We start from the raw sequence: 19,728 nt of genomic DNA on the forward strand, positions 1-19,728 counted from the left end.
TTGAAAGTAGCATACAACCAACACCACAGACCAAGGCAGGGAAAGATTATGTGGTAGCTACATCTCCCTAAATATCACGTAAATTGTCTCACTTCAGCACTCTCTTTCTTCTTCCTGCTTGACAGCCACCAGATTGGAGGAACAATTTATTGCCTGTTCCCATGTGATCTTTACTGCGGCAGGATCGCCTCCTAGTGGGGAGGAAAAGCAACCGACCAGTGCAGCTGTAAATCACTGTCTCTGTGCAAAGATTCTAAAGCTCTCTATTTCTCAGTGAAAACATGGTCAGCCTCATCACCTTTCTGACATCCACCCAAGTGCTTGCTTTCTCCATCCCTAAGAGCAGTCAGTCAGTCTGGGCCAAACAAGATTATTTTGGAGCACTTCTTTGTGTTTTAATTGGAATACCAACCTGCTTGTGAGGGACGAAGGGCTCGATCAGGAAGTTCTTAAGGATACCTGTAGCTTTAGCAATCTGTTGATAGGAGAGAGACACACCATTAAAGCTTCACGCAGTAGCCACAGCTAAGACATGGCAGAAACACACTCCAGGATGTCTAACACTGCTCTGACTCAAATCAATTCCCAACAACCTCTATTGGTTGGAATATGTATTCCTGAAACCAGTATCGCCACACTCCAGCATGGCAGCGCATACTACTGCTGCTATGAAGACCACTGAGCTAGTCTGCGGCATTTCAACACTCACATGAAGCTTCAGGAAGCCTTCTCAGAGCTCAGCGTCTCCCACCTCCCCATGGTCTCTTCTCTCCAGAAAGCTGGCAATCTATGACATTGTACTGACATTACTATGAAGTCTGTCTTCCCCCCTTTCCAATGGCCACTGCTGGTCTTACTCAAACTGCAATGTAATCAGTTTGCCACTTCACATCCCAGAAGTACTATACTTCCAAAGGGCAACACTTAGTTCAGTACTATGTGCTACATGAGATGCATGTACTGTCCCTCCCTTAACCTTCAGTAACTAAAACACACCCCACAGTGTTATTACCAGCATGGGGCAGGAGGACCCAAATTTTCTCCTTGGACATTGTTAATGGCTGATTTTCGGAAGGGTTATCATCAGATGAATAGCCAGTTTTTGTCCTCTTTGCCTTGGGCTGACAGCTTACATCAGCGAGGGCGCACAAAAGCGCCAGAACAGCTTTATCCTCAGATGAATGGCAAAAACGACAGGGCATCAACATAGCCGCAATCCATTTGCCCAGCCACAGGCAGCAGCTCACAGGCTGGGTTCCGACAAGGCAGGATGCAGTCAACACCCAGGAGATCAACACCCACATCAGCCCTGAAAAGCAGGCTTGGGAGGAACTATTTCCCAAACACAGGCTGTGGAGGGACAGAGACCTGTCCTCTAGGCTCACACTGTGGGTTATAAATATTAGTGATCACCTGGTTTCAAATGCCATCTTAAGTCATCACGTAAAATGAGTTTGGTGGTTCTTTAATAGTAGACAGTTGTCCAGATCCCCAAACCAGTGCGCAATTTGAAGTGATCAGCCCCTGCTCACAAGACCCAAGACTGGGATGTCAGTGGGCTGCAGGACAGGAGTGAGGGTCATCAGCAGAGTTATGTAAGGCAGCCTGCAAAACCCAGGGTTAAAACTCCAGACGCTCCCCGGGTTACGCAAGACCCGACTTACGCAAACCCGCACTTATGGAAAAAGTTCTGTAAGCTAGAAATAGGAAGGGGTTTTTTGGGGCGTAATGGTCGGGTATATGTTTCCGACTTATGCAAAATTCAAGTTACGCAAGGTGTTTTGGAACGGAACGATTGCATAAGTCGGTGAGTGTCTATAGTCTAATCTGCCTCAGTCTAACTAGTGCTATCAGTCCCCACTTTCACAAGCTCTGAACGTTAATTTGGAGGGCATGGGGGCAGAAATGTATATGAAGATAGAATAATCAGGTCTCCAAAAGGTCTGTTTTATGGATAACAAAATGCCTTGTCTGATTTAATCTTTTTTAAATGGGTTTTTACCCTGAATGATTTTTTTATGCCGTTAAAGGCTCAACACATTTAGGAAAAGCGGGGGAAGAGAGATAAATACTGGGTCAGGAGCCCACGCCCCCATACTGAGCCCACTCATTCAGACATGGCCCTTGCATTATCCTCAGCAGTTACGTCAACACCCCTTGTTTCTCAAGGGGCAGCCCCACCCGGATGCAGCTGCCTGCCCCATTTCACAACGTCCTTCAGGAGTGGCTTTGCAGCCCCTGCTGTGCATCTCAGTGATGGAGCCAGCTGTATATCAGTCATAGTAACGACAAGGCCTTGGTTAACTCCAGGCAGCACGACTCCATCAACTCCTGAGATGCAGAGGCTGAGATAACAGGTGTCTTTATCATCGTCAGAGCGTTCCCAGGAGAACAAAAGTTACAAGACAGCATCCAATTAAAATGGAGGACTGACATAAGACTCCAGTGTCAGCCAACACACAGTGACTAATACACTGGCTGGCAACAACGAAGGGGCGATGTGAGGACTTTGCTTTTAGGTCAGTCTTGTTACAGCTACTTTGGGCACCAGTAAAATGGAACAGCCACCCCAACGAGAGGCAGTGCTGGCTCTTAAGTGGGGACAGATATTTAGAATGACATGAGAATTCAGTGGGAATTCACCACTTTTTTTCTACTGACAGTGTCTCACAATAGGCTTAGTCATTGGATACTAATAATGGGTAGTAAGTCGACTGAACTGTGCCATCAGTGGGCTACCAAATGGTGCTTAATTCCCAACAGTAGATACACATAGGTCAGATTCTCCTCTCAGTTGGTTTTCCATCAGCATCACTTCAATGATTATTCCTGCCTTACACTGGTATATGCGAGAGGGATAACCTGGCACATAGAAAGTAACATACAAAGCCCGCTAAAGATCAGGTTTATAGCACGAAAGGGTCAGAGCAATACAAGTGACTTTTCATCTCTTCACTGCTACATCTGCCATTAGAACCTTGGCCAATACGCTCCGTACCTACCGTAGTTTCTTGTCCCAGACGGGGTTTGAGCCAAGCCTTCACCTGACACAGGTCAAGATTAACTCCAACTAATCCAAGCTTCCCACGCCGTTTTATTAGCTGATCTGGCTTCACCACCAGACGCTAGAATATCAGACACGAGGGGTCGAAGGAGAGAGAAAAATCAGAAGCTTTGAGTTAAGCAGACAGAGTCTCTGCAGATTATTAAACTGAGTTTTAAATTAAGTAAATTCTCTGCAGCAAAGTGTCCTAGGGGAGAGTTTGTTTAACCTATTGGCTGGGACCCAATGTACTATGGTTGTTAGGCAAAATGCACCCTTAGTGCTGCCCTGGATACTAGGTGGGAGATTCCACCAAATTCAAAAAGAAAGGAAAAAAAAACATGGTGATCTTTGCTGGACGGACACTGTAAGCCCATAGACATTTCAAAAGTTCAGTATACAACCCCAACAAAAGGATGTGTGCTGTCCACAGTTCTTTTAGGATTCCTGAAAATCTCTCAGAGATACTGCTGATATTTTCCAGCAGCTGACTCATCCAGTTAAGTGTTGAGCATTTAATTAGTTACTGTGCAGGTGCTATCAATCAGCAAGAAAATGGACAGCGTGGAACATCCATGTCCTGCTAACCAGTGGCTTGAAATAATTAATAGCTGGAAAGGAGCCAGGTTAGCCAAACAGAAAAAAGGAACTCTGAAGAGATGCTCACTGCTCTATGCAGAAGATGCATGGCTAGGAAGCAGGACAAAAAGACTTCACAAACGAAAGAAAAACAACAAACTTACCTTACATTTTTTGCTCAGATACAAAAAAATCCAACACATCTACTTACCGAAACCCAAAACAAGTCAGAGTGAAGGCCAGTCATTCTAATGCTATGATCATCCTCAACCCACTATATAGTACTTGGGTAAGGAAAGAGTGTCGGAACAGAGCACATTATTGGGAATGAAGACTGAAATGTCTAGAGCGTAGTAGCTACATGACTACTTCACACTCAAGTTTTTTTTGCTAACGTGGGCCAATCTCGATTTGTCTGCTGACATTTCTTTGTTTAACAGGAGTCACTCAAGCCCTCAAATCAGCAACACAGTCAGGTTCCTTTGACACCAATACGGCATTACTGAAGCCACATTTATCTATTCTCAGTGCTCCACTGCCATGTTGGGTTACTTTCTTCCACATTTCCTGGCATGGACCCTGCCGGCTACCAACACTTCACGATAGCACAGCCAAAGGGCAGAGTTCTACAATGCAGGCCGCCACTGCCGTCAGCTTTAGAGAACCGGCATGCAATGATCCAACTTACAGCCATCTTGGCAGTAGCCATGCTAGAGTACAAGTTAGATGTGAGAGCTGGGAACCAGAAGACCAGATGCATGGGTTCTAGTCCCAGCTATCAGACTTACGGTGTGACTTTGAAGGCAGGTCATCTAACCTCCCACTCTATAATTACCCACCTCATAGGAAGTATGTTGTATAGCCTAGTGATTGTAAAATGCTCAGACACCCTCCAATGAATGGCATTGCAGAAGGGCAAGTCATTGTGCTTACCTCAGTTAGGAGCCAGGGGTGATCCTGAATCAGCCGATCCCAGTCGGTGTCTGACGTCACTCTGGCATACTTGAAGCGGTTCTGAATGGCTGAGGATGTGCAGATATATTTGTATAGGAACTCCTTCCCCGTCTGCTCAGATATGGCTTTGGCTGACATGGCTACCTAGTAACTGAATTTAAAGAGCGAGAGACACAAGGTGAGTGATGTACTATCTTTTACTTCCTCTAGACCTGAGGAAGAGCTCTGTGAAACACAAAAACTTGTCCCTCCCACCAACCGCCATTCGTCCAATAAAAGATACTACCTCACCCACCTTGTCTCTCGTATCCTAGGACCAACGCAGCTACAAAAATTTTTTATATAGACAGACACTGACTCAGACTTGCAGATATTTCATCCCTCGGGTTCAATGAGAACACAAGGTTAGGTTAAGTAGAGACATTTATTAATCCGAGTGCCTATCCAAGCCTCCAGGCTCCATCTTGTCATTATGAAAAACCTACAAAATCCCACTGATCAAGTAAATAGTCCCCATTGATCAAAATCCTCACCCTATTCAACGACTCCTAACACCCTAACCCTCCTAACATTTTCCACCCCCTGTGGGAGAGAGGGGGGCCTTGCAGCAAGACGAGAAAGCCACCCAACTCTGCACCGGAGGAGCCTTCACAGCAGACGACGTGTCAGGTCTGTGCCTCCCCACCCCCTACAGGGAGGGCAACCTGCCCACAACTACATACGTCTGCTCTCTCTCCACACAGGGCCAGTAGGGCAGTATGACAGAAACCCCTCCTCCAGCCCACTACTTTCTTCCAAAGTATGTTATGTTTCCAGCATTTCCTCCTGATAGGACCCCTATTAAAGTTATGATTCTTAATGTTTTAGGAATCACTAATCAAATGCTTATATCTGAACAGAAAACCCCCCTCCATTATGGTTTTTTCCCCCTTGTTTACAATACCACCTCACTTCATTGTTCTAGAACAAGTGGCCTGAGAGCAGTCTCACAGCATCTAGTTTCCTATGGGGGAGGAAATTCTATGTGCAGAATTCTGGAAGGGGACGAAGTGAGGTGCTGAAGTTCTTAAATTCCTTTCCCCTTCCAAAGGATGGGCTCTAGAACCAGCTGGGAATTCGCTCCTTTAAAGACACCAGCACACAGGGCTCTATATTCTTGGAGTTGCAACTTTGTTTTGGCTGCAACATCGAAGTGCCAAAAAGTGTTATAAATGGCACAGAAGTGTTGATTGCTGCTACAAGTAAATGCTGCTTATAAAAATTATTTTTTACTGAACCCATTTCCACATGACAGGCACCAGATTTAAAGCTTGTGACCTGCAGAGGTTAACAAACGGCTCCATTTTTAGTAAGCGGTTAGATCGCTGACGAACTGGCATAGCCAACAACTCATGGATTTCTGGGCATGTCAACAGTGCTCTTCAGGCTACTTGCCTTAGCAGGACTTCCCTTTGCCAAGCCAGGGATGGCAGTAAGTGGAGGCGTTCACACAAGCAAAGCTCTTTCATTCCAGTTTCTTTTTTGGGAAGAAAGAATCACTTATGTCTCCTCTCCCAATTATTGTGAACCAAGAACTACTCTGAAAAAGATCAGCAGTGAGGAGTGGAAGAGCATAAGAAAAACAAAACCCCCAAAACAAACCTTGTAACAGTCTGGCCATGGAAGTGTACAAATATGACTTGGCAAAGACAACTGAAAATCCCATCACAGGACAGGGGCCAGATAGCACATACAAATCCATGAAAGGAAGCAGTTTAAACAGATAGAAGCACAGAATAGATTCTGTTGTATTTCTTGTAATATCTTGTGCTTAACAAGAACCTGTGCCAAGGTGGGCAGTTTCTCATCTTTGACTTAGCTAGGCCCATGACTGGGAATCATCAATGATCATTATAAACAGAGTTTGGAGGCAGAGTTTTAAATTTAAAGGAAGGAATACGTTCGATGGAGAAAAGGATGAGTCATGCAGCATTCTCCATACAAATCTGGGATCTAACCAGGAGACCCAGGTATGCATTCAAAGTGCTCATGGAGGTGGATAGCTGTACTGCTGCATTGGCTGAATGCACGAGCGCAGCTCAATGCTCAAGACCAGACTACTTTCTGACTAGGCTATAGCACAATGCAAAATGAGTTTGCGGACTGACTGATCAGCTAGATTAAAGTTAGCTCTATTTGCTTATTCTGAGACTTTCCTAAACAATGTTATCGTTTCTCAGGGTGGAATTACAGCCCTCTCTCAGGGATGCATACGTCTGGCAGGTACTAGATTGCATGTAGACACCAAGGCTGAACATGCAGTCATCTCACGATAGCTGTAGCAGCAAGCTAGAGTTTCAATCAGATGTCCATCATTACGACGGACTTAGCGACAGCATGCAGCGGCACTTCCTCTTCCCTCTGCAACCAGGTGACAGCAGGATACAAAAAAAAAAAAACCAAAAAAACCCCAAACCACCAAGCCAACCCCCATCATAACATTATCTCAATGCTACTAAGGGCAGGTAACAGGTAAGTGGATATGCTGCATGCCAATGGATTAGCTTCAAACTAACATTTTATGACCTGGAAGGCCTGCTCCATAGCTCCAGTGGATTGTCTCCAGATCTGGCTATAAACAGAGTTGCGCAGATACCCACTTGGTGTTGCTGGAGCTACTCAGCCATACTGCCGAGAGGGCTGCAGCACCAGGCTCCTTTAGTGCAGTGGTTTTCAACCTTTTTTCATTTGTGGACTCCTAAAATATCTCAACGGGAGGCGCGGACCCATTTGGAAATCTTAGTCTTCAGACCATAGGTTGAAAACCACTGCTTTAGAGGAACAAGAGGCTTGATTGAACAGTGGTGAAATATCAAAGGCATGATATAAGAGTCTCAAGGAGAAAGAATATATAGAATATTGGCAGGTATGTCTGGGTACACTAAAGAAGTCAGCAAAGTGCTTGTATCCAGAGCTTCAAGTGTGGGGATTATGGCTAGAAGATGACCTTCATCCTCTTTGCTCACTATAGAGTTCAATCTGCTGAGTCTACTGTCAAGAAGTAGTTTTCTGCCCTTCTTAGCCCTGCAGATGCCACAGAGCTTTGAAAAAGCAAGCTGGATTCTACTGTGCACCAACGTGAGCTGCAGAGTTGTTTTGATTGCTGAATCTTGATTAGCAGGGAAGCTAAAAGAGGCAGAAAGAACAGATGCACCATTGGGAATCAGCTGGATTTTGCAGCACCAACAATTAGAAGGATCGTCTGTTGATTTGCAAACTGAGCTAATTAGCTCTGCAATTAGCAAAAAGGAGATGGAACGTCATCCTTTACACAATCACTTTCCTGACTATAAAGTCACTGACACAGATTGTTTTGAACAGGTATATCCAGGAAAGCAAGTGAATTCCTTCCCAGGATGATTTACTGCCTAGTCAACCCCCTGTCAACCTTTCATTTTAGACAGCGAAGACCAGGCGTGATTGTATATTGGGTTAGTAGCTGGCACAGGTAAGTGCAAGCTTCCCTGCCCACCCAGACACAGCTCTGCCAATCACCTTCACAACAGCCAGCATGCTATTTTTGGCAATTTGTATAGAAGCACTCACAAAGCTTTCCATTAGCTTTTTGCTTTTAAATTATACTCTTTCTGGGAGCTTGCAGAGCTCCAAGCCATGTGTGATCTTTTATTTTGTCTGATAGAAAGCTACAATATGGCTCCCACACCCCATGGAAATCCATCAGTTGCCTGTTTTAAAGTAGGCCAAAGGGCAGCCTCAGAGAAAACCAATGTCGCATTTCACTGCATTAAGATACGAAGTATGGCAAATCCATTTCTTACGTATTTTAAAGAGCTAATTACAAATCTTACATTTTGGGTTCTTTCAGGATGAAATACTAAAGTTCTCATATAACAGCACAGCTCTGCAAAGCACTACAGTACACAAAAATTAAATAATGAAAGGCCCTATACACACATGTAAAATATCATACAGGTGACTCAGAGTCAGTACTCCAAGGTTCCCTTCCTACCTTTGGGAGGGCAGTATTATCTAGTGGTTAGAACAGGAGACTGGGAATCAGGATTCCTGGCTCCCATTCATAGAATATCAGGGTTGGAAGGGACCTCAGGAGGTCATCTAGTCCAACCCCCTGCTCAAAGCAGGACCAATCCCCCACTAAATCATCCCAGCCAGGGCTTTGTCAAGTCTGACCTTAAAAATATCTAAGGAAGGAGATTCCACCACCTCCCTAGGTAACCCATTCCAGTGCTTCACCACCCTCCTAGCAAAAAAGTTTTTCCTAATATCCCCCCACTGCAACTTGAGACCATTACTCCTTGTTCTATCATCTGGTACCACTGAGAACAGTCTAGATCCATCCTATTTGGACCCCCCTTCAGGTAGTTGAAAGCAACTATCAAATCCCCCCTCACTCTTCTCTTCTGCAGACTAAACATCCCTAGTTCCCTCAGCCTCTCCTCATAAATCATGTGCTCCAGTTCCCTAATCATTTTTATTGCCCTCTGCTGCACTCTTTCCAATTTTTCCACATCCTTCTTGTAGTGTGGGGCCCAAAACTGGACACAGTACTCCAGATGAGACCTCACCAATGCTGAATAGAGAGGAATGATCACATCTCTTGATCTGCTGGCAATGCTTATACTTATACAGCCCAAAATGCCATTAGCTTTCTTGGCAACAAGGGCTCACTGTTGACTCATAGCCAATGTTCCCTCTAATTTTTGACAGGCCGTGTGTGCAAAAAATTTCTTCTGTACAAATTGTTATGCTTCTGTGCGTGCGGTGTTTCACCGTTTGCGCATGCACATGCACACAGCTTAGAGGGAACAGTGCTCATAGCCAGCTTCTTGTCCACTGTCACCCCTAGGTCCTTTTCTGCAGAACTGCTGCCTAGCCACTCGGTCCCTAGTCTGTAGCGGTGCATGGGATTCTTCCATCCTAAGTGCAGGACTTTGCACTTGTCCTTGTTGAACCTCAGATTTCTTTTGGCCCAATCCTCTAATCTGTCTAAGGTCCCTCTGTATCCTATCCCTACCCTCCAGCGTATCTACCACTTCTTCCAGTTTAGTGTCATTCTGGCATTGATTCACTGTGTGACCTTGGGACTCTTCATGACCAGAGGCTTCCTGTGTCTGTTTTGTCCTCCCCCTGCCCAAAATCTGTAAAATGGGGGAATACTAACCTAATCCACTGGGCAGTTGTTAAACCTGGAGTATACAAACTGCTTTGAGAGCCTCTGATAGAAAGGCAAGAGTGCTGTTATCGTGGGTTATGACACTGCAAGCCCACAAAAAGCTCATCGAAGGCTTTACAAAATTTGTATTCTCTATTAATTCAGCTGCTCTCGCTGCTTGTTCCTCACCTGACCTCATTGTCCTGAGTTTGTGACATCACAGCTGTTGTGGCAAGAATGGTGAGGCCAAAGGGTTATGACACTGGCAGCAGCTAAAATGTTAAAAGCAACAAAGACCCTGCTTTCATTCAAGGGTTGCTTAATAATAAAATTGGTGGGGGGAGAAGCAGTAGGACTATCCTAGTTAAGCTCTTCAGCAGCACTGACCCTGCTATTCCCAGGACCATGGGGATAGAGAAAACTGAAAATATGCTACTATCTGCAGAACTGCTCTGCGCAACAGTCAGCAGAAAAATTTCCACAATACATCAGCAGATGCCTGCTCTATGCACAGAGTGCAGGTCTGCCAATCGGTCACTAAGACACTCAGAGCAGGCCCGGCTAATTGTTTGTACCTGTTCTTTAGCAAACATTCGAGCAATAGCACCAATTCGATGTGAAGTGCATGTAACATTTACTGCAAAAAAGACCTTGTTGTTTTCCAACAGTTAAGTAGGTCAGGTCCCAAACCTCATAGGCTCATTTCAAGCACGGAGGGCCTCACAGCTATACCTACTGCCAGTGGGAGCAGTGGGCGCTCAGTTCCTCTGGGCCAATAAATAAATAAAAAAAAAGTCTCCCATACACACACACAAGCCCCAGGGTCACCCCCACCTCCTGTCCATTTGCTTGCTGAGACCTTGTTGTTTTTGCTTTTCTGGTCAAATCAGATTACAGTCTTCTTGCAGCATTAGGCTGCAATCCTGCAAGCTACATGCACATAGGCAGACCCCTACACCTGCTCCTATAGGGTCAGGACCTTGGCAACATTCCTCAACTCAAGGGAGGCGTGGGATAAAGTTGGTGAACCTGTTAGATTGCTAATCCACAACACTCTTTGGCTAGCTAAGGAGCCATTCTAGGGACCCTATGTAGGCATGGCACACAGGCTTACTGCTAGGATCCAGTTATTTCATTATTATCATCCCATCCTCACTGAAAGGAGAATGGTGGAAGCACAGTTGAATGGGAGACAAGACAACAGAGCAAAAGACAATTAGTTGGCATTTCAGAGCGGTTGGTCCAGACTTAACTTCAGAATATGCCACAGACATTTATTTGAATCAGCTGTGTGATACTTTGCTCCTTTGTATGCACAAACAGAGAGTTCTGCTGAATGAAAGCCATGTACCCTGCCTTTTCTGATGGGTGAATCACTGTGGTAAGAATTACATTTAACATAATTTACTTTTTATGAGACATTGATTTCTCATGGAACCAGCCTTCACACGTGCCTTGAATAGATCTTGCTGTGTTTACAGAGGCTTTGCAAAAGAACAATCTCTGCAACAAAAGTGATTTTGAGGGTGTGCTTTGAACGCAGTAGTATGATCTACAAGGGTGTAAAACTCAACAGCTTTTCAAGGAGCACCATTAACGTTATATACCAACATCAGAAGAGCAAAAAAAAGATTAAATGACTATTAAACTGGAGAGGTCTGAGGAGTTTTCATGCTTTTTGAAGGGCGCATGCTTCCCAGTGAACTCCGGTGACTTGATGCTCTGTTCTTCTACATATGTTGGTCATATGAAGAAAATGACAGGAAGGGCCAGAGCACATCTCAGGGGAGATTCAAGCTACTCCCTGATGGATGAAGAGGTCAGAACATGACCACAAATCAGCCAAAGAAAAATAAAAACAGCCCCTACTCCCAACCTCCACACTGGGCCTCAGAATAGCCTCCATATTCCAGAACACATCCTCATTCCCCAACTTACTGAGGGGGGGGGGAAAAAAAAAAAAAAAAAAAAAAAAAAAAAAAAGGGATTTTGCAGACTTTTTGGATCCGATTCTGGCCCAAGATTCTAGCTCTGTTTTCACACCCTGCAGTAGATGCATTTTTGTGGGAAGACCGTCTGAATGATTCCACATCAGGGGTTGAACAATCTTTCAGCATGGAATGTTCTACTACAAAAACAGAAAATTTTTAATTCACTGTATTTTAGGTCATAAGGGCACAATACTGTGGTTAAAATTATAACCGCAGAACTGGACTAAGCGGTCCAGAAAGCACCAACCCCCTGTCAAGAAAAGGACAAAATTATTAGAAATCAGCCCAGCCAAACAGAAAATCCTTAAACCCAATCCTGGACCCAGCTATGGAGGTATTTGGACAGGGAACCTCCTTCTTAGACAGAAGGTCCTGAACGAAGAGGACTCTGCCCAGCACAATCTAGCTAGAAACCACTAGATAGAGAACAAGGAAAATCCAGTTGACTACAAAGGCCTACATTTTTAGGAGGGTGAGAGTCAAGAAGATGAACAACTAGAGGGTTTGCACACTTTGTTGCTTCTGCAGGCCAAGCTCACTGCACATACCAGGGGCCTCTTGAATTCCTCCATTCCCCAAAAGCTCCCTGTGAGCCATCTTGCCATCCCCCTCTATGTCAGGGATTCACTGTAATCCCCCACCCCTCATGCCAGGGGCTCAGGGTGTCTCCTTTCCCTCGCCCCATCAGGGCAGTATCTCTGTGCTCCCCATTCCCCTCTCTGCCACATGCTGGGGTTCTATGAGTTTCCATCCCCCTCCTCCCATGCCAGGGACGCTGTGTACCCCCCGTAATGACACCCCCCCCGTGAAGGGTTCTGTGTCCACACCTAATCTCCCCCCTTCAATTAAAGAGGTTCAAGCTGCTGGCTCCGCTAACCAGATGCCAGGGGCTCCATGTGTCCCCCATGTCTCTCCCTTTTCAGTCTTCTGATTTTCACCAAAATCAACAGGATTCTTCTGCCCATCAGTGCCTAGAACATTCCCTGAAATGGTGGAATTGATCAGATGCCATGTTCAAAAGTCACTGTGTTACATCCAGACAGACAGACAAACAAGCAGAGAGGAATGCCACGGAGCTAAGTGTAAGGCCCCACAAACTCAGCCCATAAATAATATAACATTTACTTTCTACCAAAAAGCCTAGTAACTTTAAAAGAGGACTGGATATGTAAATGGAAAATGAGAACCTACGGTTATGTTCGGAAGGCCATATACTTCCAGCCAATCTGTAAGAGGATATCAGCCCTCCTACTTCATGGTTTAAACCAACAAATTTAGGAAGAAACTTCCCCTCTGGACAGGTTATTCCATAAGTTGTCTATTGCAGGGCTTTGCACCTACCTCTGAAACTGCTTGTACTTGCTTCTTCCACAGACTGGGCTAGACAAATCCCTGGCCATTCCCAATTCCTATCCCTTCCTGCTGTAAGGAGAAGTTATATATACGGGAGTGGACACACATTACTTGGCAAGAGGGTAAGCTACTCCCACTACTTTGCTGGGCCAGTTGCTAAACACAATTCAACATGGTTCTTCCAAAAGGCTTTCAATTAAACTGTGAGGGTCTATCCACTCTGGGGTTGGTTTCCTGTACAAAGATGCCAGTTACTGTGTTAAGAAAATCATGAGTTTTCAAAACGTTACTAGTTCATAAATAGATACCATCTTTACCGACATCCCAATGCTCATTAGGAACTCCAGAGAGGGTACAGGAAACTGACAGACTAAGTCACGTTCTCTGGGGCTCAGAAATATTTACTTCTCTCTGCCAAAACAGATGTCACCTGTCAAAGCTGCTAGAAGGATTTGTTCTCAGGAAAGTCATTCAAGCACATTAACAAGGGAGAAGAAAAAAATATTCATACTGACGATGACAAGCTAGATAGGTCTGAGTGGCTGAACGCTGACTCTGCTGTAACTTGACAGATGCATATAACCTGATCTGGTGAGGACCAGCTGAAGGCAAAATACCACCTAGTGCACAGGATAGGGGAAGTCAGATGGGGCATTTTAGGCAAAGGAATCAGGGCAAAACCCCCTCCTCAACTTCTGAAAAGAGTTCCCTGGGATCTGCAGTGGCCACTAAGAGCAAGAGAGACACTGGATTTTAAGGAGTGCTCCAAAAGAAACTACACGCCTGAAACAGAATGGAACTCAGATTTGTCTAACTGGGAAAGAAAAGAGGACCCAGTAGTTTAGAGATTTCAGAGCAGGGCCACTAAGCCATTCCCTCTAGTAAAAATTGTCAAAATTTGTTTAGGAAGGAAAAATCTGTTGGGAATATTTAAACTAAAATTTGCCACTATGTGACATCAGCCACCATTTCTGGTAAAATTGTGAAATTGGTGTTGGTAACAAGAGGAGCTTATAAATGGTCAAGAGCTACAAAATCTTAAGTGTCTCTTCAGGAGCAGTTCCAAGATGACATTTGAGTTAAGTGTCCCATCTAATGCTCAGTTCAGATCTATGAAGCAGCAATTTTTGAAGCTTAGGGGAAGGGGGAAAAAAAAAAAAATAATCACGTATTCTTCTTAGAACAATTTCCCTACTCACCTCCAGAGAAAAGCCTTTCCTAGGAGCAAGGGCACCCAAGCACGGTATCTGTTAGATCCTGGATAGCGTTCCTGTTTACCTAGCCCTACCAGCAGAGAGGAACTTTTAAACTCCCTCTCTAATGCAACAGATGGCAGATTGGTTTCTGCTGATTTAATTATAAAACAAACAATGATCTTCCCCTTCCAAGCTGAGCTCATGTCAGCAATGCCGGGCCTTCCTCGTCATTCATTCAGCTGGCCCCTTGCTTTTCAGAAGTGGAAAGTCAAACCAACTGCCACAGAGTTGCTTTGCCAGAACTGCTGGGAACCATGTTTATGAATCTTGTTTGTAAAACCAGTAATAGATATTTAGCATGAACTAACAAAATCTGAACTCTGGATAGGCGCAGCCAAAAATCTTAGCTGTTGTGGCCAAATCTGCCCCCTCTTTTTCATGACAGAAAATGTCTGAACTACTACCCTGGTTTCCCAAGACAGCATGGAGCTCACTGCTTGGGTATCAAATATCCAGTCACACTTGACAGAGCAAAGTGTTTATTCATCTTAGTAACTCACCGGAGCTTCCTTCAAGGTGACATGCCAGTGCTGCTTCAAAACACTCTAGAAATACAAGACACTGAGGTCAAAGCTTTCCATGGGAGCTATCAGCACACAGTAGCTGTGGATATGGACATAGACACATGATAATTTCAGGCTTTATCTCAGTTGCTTCAGTTTTACAGGCTCTTTTGAAGATGGGTAAGAGGTCATATCTTGCTATTAATCTTCCTTCCTCAATTTTGAGTGCCTGGTCCTAGTAACAGGAACACCTGTATTCTCACTAGGGGAGGGGGAAAGAGCAGCTATGGGAATGAGAGAGATTAAAAGACACTGTGCCAAGTTCCGCTCATATTGGACCCCGTTCCAGTCACAGGTCCAGTTCCCACTCGAGTTCATGGTATTCTGCTCTCAGGTCTTGTCTACATTACCCGCTGGATCGACGGGCAGCGATCAATCCAGCAGGGGTCGATTTATCACATCTAGTCTAAAAGCAATAAATCAACCACCGAGTACTTACGCGTTGACTCCGGTACTCCACTGGAGCAAGAAGCGGAGTCGACGGGGGAGCGTCAGTCGTCGACTTACCACAGCTATTCACGTAGCTGAAGTTGCTTAACCTAGATCAATTCCCCCCACCCCTCCTCAGTGTAGACCAGGCCTGTTACATGGAAGCAAACCAGGGGCTTACTTATGTCTTGTCCACACTTGGTTCAGAACCATGCTAGCTAACTGCAGTCACACACTTGAACACTTCTGATGCTAGTAGACGAGATTCTCATCAATAGTTTGTTTTTTTGAGAATTACGTCACCATGCTATAGACCAGACCCCTTTCCAGGTCATTCATTAACACCAAGACCAACAAATAACAATCCCAGCCCACAGTGGCAAGGCAAGCCACATCGGCTCCCTTCTGGTAGCAACATACCTAGTTCTGACCATAGCATAGGCAGGGTCTTATCAAAGGGCATGGAAGGAGGACAGTTCAGAAAGTGAAGATGGAGAGTTTACACTCCTAGTGTTTGTTTTTCCCCTCTCCAATTCTAGAGATGTCATTTAGGGTCTCTGGAAAGAGTTAAGAGGCTGACATTGTTTAAGAAAGGATCAAGGGAGACACACAGTAAACACAAGCATCCATTTAATCCTTGGATGTCAGATTTCTGTATGAAATCCTAAATCCCACCACCATTCAGCTACAACAGGATCAAAAACCAAGAGGTCCTTATTGCCATGTAGGAGTTTAGAGTTTGAATCCCTGGCTCTTGAGGCACTAGGTCCCCCCCAAGTACATCTTGTTCCCCACAGGAACAGAGAAACACACCACCAATACAGAGAACTGAACATTGACTAAAGGGAGAGACGGGAGTGATCTAATGCCCTGAGCAGAGGGCTGGCAGTTCTGAACCCAGCTCTAACTTCTTTTCCCTCTGTACCTTTGGGCAAGTCCCGTAACACCTTTCTCCATCTGTAAAATGGGCAGTGATAGTACACCCGTCCCAGGAGGCAGGGCTGTAAGAGAACTGCTTGGACAGCACTGTGAACTGTTAGTATCCAAATTCTACCCTCACTGTTTGTGTAGAACGCCCCAGTAGTGTCATTGGGAGTCCCCTGCTTGGAAGGAGGCTGAAACACGTCCCTGTATCAAGGGTTTATTTTGCATTAGAATAAAGAATTACTATGGCCAAGAGGAACCAGTCTTACCATCAGTTCGGGGGGGAGGGGGGGGAAGAGTGGGCTTGGTACAGCACTCTGCACATTGTGGGCACTACTGGGATATAAATACATTTAAAGGATGTGGCTGATAGGATATTAGGAAGTTAAACAGAAGAGCTAGGCATAATGTATTCAACATACAGATAGGATTTCAGCTTGGACCTTTAAATGCTTGGATGCAGCTGAAAAATGCAGTTCTGGGCAGAGAAATGTGAAGTTTAAAGCAAAAGAATTTTGAAGAGCAGCAAAAGAGGAAGAGGTGTCTGAAACAACAGGGCAAGAGAGACCTTGGGAAGTGGTTGTTTAGAAAACCTACGAAGCCTTTGGTTCTATTCACAGCTGGGATGAGAGGTCAGACAGACTTCTCAGTCATTTCACCAGAGAACACAGCAGCCAGTAAGAAGGGATAAGACCCCCAAAGTGTCTCTGGATCCAGACTTGAGGAACTGCCACAGCACAAGCACTAGAACAGACCAGGCCTAGACAGACTATTTGAACAGACAAAGAAATCAAATCTTTGTGATCCAACAAAGAAAACAAGAGCCATTTATCCAGGCTTATTATAATTCATGTTTGTGCTAAGCTCATTTGAAATAAGGTGGTATGTTTATTATGTCTTTTCAGCCAAGATCTCAGAACCCTCCAGAGAGGTGAAGTGTCTTGCCCAAAGTCACAGAGCTGAAATCAGAACCCAGGAGTTCCCGATTCCCAGCTCCATGTTCAGACCACACTACTCCCCATCTTCAACCGCTGGCCTCAGTGTTACAGAAACCCAGGGTACACTAGCAACACACAGAAGTCTTCCTTCCAGGGCCTTTTATAGTTCATCTGTAATATGCAGCAGACCAGAAGAGCTATTGGGACCAGTGTAAAGAGTAAATACCTCCAGTATATCACCACCACCTCCGGCTTCCTCCCCCTCAAAAATAAGAGATCCCAGGAAAGGAGAATGAGACCTGCAACTTATGGGGCTCAAATATCTCACATAGCAATGACAACAATGCCTAGAGGTCAATAAATCCAACACCAAGATATGTAAACCCCTATTACAAGTTTGTTAATTCATTCTCATCAAGATCTGAATCACAACATCAGAGACTACACAAATAAAGTGATTTTAAATTAATTAGTGCTACGACTTTACACAAAGTACACAAGACCCAGGAGTTTGATTGTTATCTAGCAACTGCCTTAGTTATGCCAGATCTGCAAGACCGAAGGTGAAAGAATGAGTGCTAAGAAGCAATTGACAGATAAGACAGAAAGCAGAGGACGTGAACATTTAAGGTTCTACATAGCATCTCAGAGCCTGGATAATCAGGCAAGAACTAAACTCTCTTGAAATTCTTCTGCATTTCGAGGAGGAGGATCTAAGCTCAAAGACTCATTTTGCAAAAATACCAGACTTGGGCACAGCTCTTAGCTTTCTGAAGCCGTCAATGCAGCTACAACGCCTTGCAGGGCGGTTACTGAAAACTAATCTGGGTATTTTCCCTTTAGAATGGATTACTGCTTCACACAACAACTGGCCGAATAGGCATACCTTCAATTGCTGTCAGTCAGTACGATATAAAACTTGTTAAATGGGAAAATTGAGAGAGGTTTTTAAAAGGTCTGTTCTATGAGACAACAGGTGAGGCAGTGGCAGCATGATGTAATAATGATAAAGCAGACAGAGATGCGAACATGCCAGAGAAGGAAGGAAAAATTAATCTAGGTTATCTAGTAGTTTGATTTATTGGAATAATAAACATTGCTGACAATTTGTCATGCTGGGTCTAAGGCTCCTGGACTTTCATAATTCTTGTCACACCTGTAACTTTAAAAAAAAAGTAAAGTCAGATCAAAGGAGAATTATTTGCTTAGTTAATTCCTCATTCCTGACTTTGCCTCCATAAGGAAGTCCAGATTCTTCCAGGGATACTGCAGTTTCTATACAACCAAAAACTTTACAGTAGCAAGGTTTTGAAATTGTGTCGGCCCCGGCAAGGGAGCCTTAGTGCCCCGTTCTCACCTTGTGCTGCCATTTACACACTCACGCTGCACTGGTGAGCGGCTACCAGATCACACTGCTGGCGTTTCCCACGGACTTTGCACTGGTGTTAATAACCGCACAAGGTCCAGGGCAGTGGAAAATTAGCTCTGTGTCAGACCAGGTCAGCAGCACAGAGCCTCGTACACCAGAGCAGAGCCAGACACGCAGCAGCAGCAGGGTGTAAAATGAAGTGCGCGTCCCTGCCACAGGCACACCGCCCCGCACGGCCACCCGCAGAGCGCGGCCCAGCGCCCGCCAGCCCACGCCCGCCGCCACCGACACGCCGCCCGTTCCGGCTCCGGCAGCGATCGGCCTCGCCTCCCCCGCCAGCCTCTTCCAGGCACGAGTCCCGACCTGCCGCTGCTGCTCCTCGCAGCGGCCCTGCGAGCCGGCCCGGCTCGGCCAGAAGCAGAGCCAGGAAGCGCCCGCCCCCCATTGCACCCCAGCTCCCCTCCTCACCCCTCCCCATTGCACCCCAGCTCCTCTCCCCACCGCACCCCGCCCCATTGCATCCCGCCCCGCCGCCTCTCCCCACCGCACCCCTCCCCATTGGACCCCCGACCCGCCGCCTCTCCCCACCGCACCCCTCCCCATTGGACCCCCGACCCGCCACCTCTCCCCACCGCACCCCGCCCCACTGCACCCCGGCTCCTTTCCCCACCGCACCCCTCCCCATTGCACCCCGACCCGCCACTTCTCCCCATTGCACCCTGGCTCCTCTCCCCATTGCACCCCGGCTCCTCTCCCCACCGCACCCCGGCGTTTTGCAAAGGGCCCTGGCACAGGAGGGGCGCCTCTGCCCCCAGACGAGCTGCGGACTCACCCCGGTGCGAGCGCGGCTCCGCTCCCGGCCTGTGCCCACCCCGCCGGTCGCTCGCTGACTCCTTTTGTTCGGCGCCCGCCCCGCGGCTCCTGGGGCCAGGGGGCGCCCTGCGCGCGGGGATTGGCCCGCGCGCTCCCCACGTGCCCCGGGCTCCGCCCCGCCCCGCCCCGGGGGCTGGTGGGAGTTGTAGTTCTTGGCCCCGCCGGCCCCGCCCCTGGGCGGGGCGCGGAGCGGGCGAGCGCGCGCGGCGGACCACGTGCTCTCCGCGCGGCGCTCCATTGGGTCGCCGGCCGTGGTTTGACCGGCACGCGCTCGGCCGGCTCG

At 46.3% G+C, this 19,728-nt stretch overlaps 1 protein-coding gene across 4 annotated transcripts in view; it reads right to left on the reverse strand.

The window, feature by feature from the left end:
- Positions 1-19,526, reverse strand: part of ACLY (ATP citrate lyase) — a 44,904-nt gene extending 25,378 nt beyond the window's left edge. Inside the window, exons 1-4 of one of the 4 annotated variants that reach the window (XM_037886727.2) lie at positions 19,405-19,526; positions 4,556-4,727; positions 3,003-3,125; positions 413-475 (exon numbers count right to left, since the gene is read on the reverse strand). In XM_037886727.2, coding sequence (XP_037742655.1) covers positions 413-475; positions 3,003-3,125; positions 4,556-4,714 — 345 coding nt within the window. In that variant the 5' untranslated portion in view covers positions 4,715-4,727; positions 19,405-19,526. Of the gene's footprint in view, positions 1-412; positions 476-3,002; positions 3,126-4,555; positions 4,728-18,560; positions 18,971-19,404 lie in introns of those variants that run through there. The other 3 variants (XM_037886728.2, XM_043536772.1, XM_043536773.1) reach the window with 3 other exon arrangements.
- Positions 19,527-19,728: the final 202 nt, after the last annotated feature.

Source organism: Chelonia mydas, chromosome 27, assembly GCF_015237465.2.
Source record: "Chelonia mydas isolate rCheMyd1 chromosome 27, rCheMyd1.pri.v2, whole genome shotgun sequence".
Classification (NCBI taxonomy): domain Eukaryota; kingdom Metazoa; phylum Chordata; order Testudines; family Cheloniidae; genus Chelonia; species Chelonia mydas.